Raw genomic sequence first — 1,313 nt, 5'->3', positions numbered from 1 at the left:
GCCCGGCCGGCAGTTTCGTTTTTAGTAGAAACGGGGTTTCACCTTGTTGGCTTATGACCTCAAGTGATCCACCCTCCTCGGTCTCCCAAAGTGCTGGGATTACAGGTGTGAGCCACCGCGCCTGGCCCCAACTCGTTCTAAGACTTAATGAAAAGAGTTTAGCACAGAGAACGAAGGCTGATCCGTCTTGAGAGACCCTGGTGTCTGCGAGGCTTTAGACCACACCAGACACTCCCTGCACACATGGCACCAATGCAGGCCCCCGTCCCTCTGCCACTCCCCACAGAGAGCAGTCGTGGCCTTAGAGTCCCCTTCACCCAAGCCATGACCAGGCAGTTCCAACAGTCATCATCTCTCAACTTTGACTCTAGGGCCTCTCCCAGCTCTGAGGGTCTGAGATTCTGAGGATTTGCCTGGAGGGTTTCTTTAGTCTGGAGCCATTGAGATTAGGAGCCTCACCCCATTCCTTCTCTTACATCCTACAGAAATCAGGGTGAAATGGCCCACACGTGCCGTGGAACCATCAACCTGTCCACCGCGCACATTGACACAGAGGACTCTTGTGGTATCTTGCTGACCAGTGGGGCCAGGAGCTACCACCTCAAGGCCAGCTCAGAGGTGGACCGGCAGCAGTGGATCACCGCCCTGGAGCTGGCCAAGGCCAAGGCTGTCCGCGTGATGAACACTCATTCAGGTAGTGAGCGCTTGGGACAGCGGGTGTGTATATGGTGGTGTCATGAGTGGAGGAAGTGGGAATTGCAAGCAACTGGTGGCCATTGGTGGCCAGGAGACCCAGGCCAGCCTGGATCAATCTGGAAGGTCAAGGTGCGTGCATGTTCTGTGTATCGTCAGCAGTGAGATGCTCAGCCATTCTGTCTGGCCAGCAGTTCTTGGCATGGAAATGTTTTTGATGGAGAGGAGCTGTGTGTGCTTTTCTTTGGGCTAGTCAGGACTTCAGCAGACCCTTCAGATGCTGCAGGTGTCAGGTCCAGAAGCAGCAGTCAGTGTGTGCCTCAAGCCAGCCTTTTTCCTAGGTTCCCCCATAGTGGAGAGTGAAACCATTTAGCCAAAGCTGCTGCCTTTGCTTATTAGGGAGGCCAGCTCAGATGTCCTGACAAGACATTTTATTTTTTACTTTAATAAATTTATTTTATTTTTTGAGACAGAATCTCACTCTGTCGCCCAGGCTGGAGTACAGTGGTGTGATCTCGGCTCACTGCAACCTCTGCCTTCCATGTTCAAGCAATTATCCTGCCTTAGCCTTCCAAGTAGCTGGGATTATAGGCGCACACCACCATGCCCAGCTAATTTTT

General features: G+C 52.8%; 1 protein-coding gene across 1 annotated transcript in view; it reads left to right on the top strand.

The window, feature by feature from the left end:
• The window catches only part of OSBP2 (oxysterol binding protein 2), a 296,306-nt gene that overhangs the window by 80,655 nt on the left and 214,338 nt on the right, over positions 1-1,313 (top strand). Inside the window, exon 2 of the mRNA XM_011938353.1 lies at positions 486-694. Within this exon, the coding sequence (XP_011793743.1) occupies positions 486-694 (209 nt within the window). The remainder of the gene's footprint in view (positions 1-485; positions 695-1,313) is intronic.

The sequence above is a fragment of the Colobus angolensis genome, unplaced genomic scaffold (assembly GCF_000951035.1).
Source record: "Colobus angolensis palliatus isolate OR3802 unplaced genomic scaffold, Cang.pa_1.0 Scaffold171, whole genome shotgun sequence".
In the NCBI taxonomy this organism is placed as follows: domain Eukaryota; kingdom Metazoa; phylum Chordata; class Mammalia; order Primates; family Cercopithecidae; genus Colobus; species Colobus angolensis.
The sequence above is the reverse complement of the archived record's forward strand: the minus strand, read 5'-3'. Positions and strand labels throughout refer to the sequence as shown.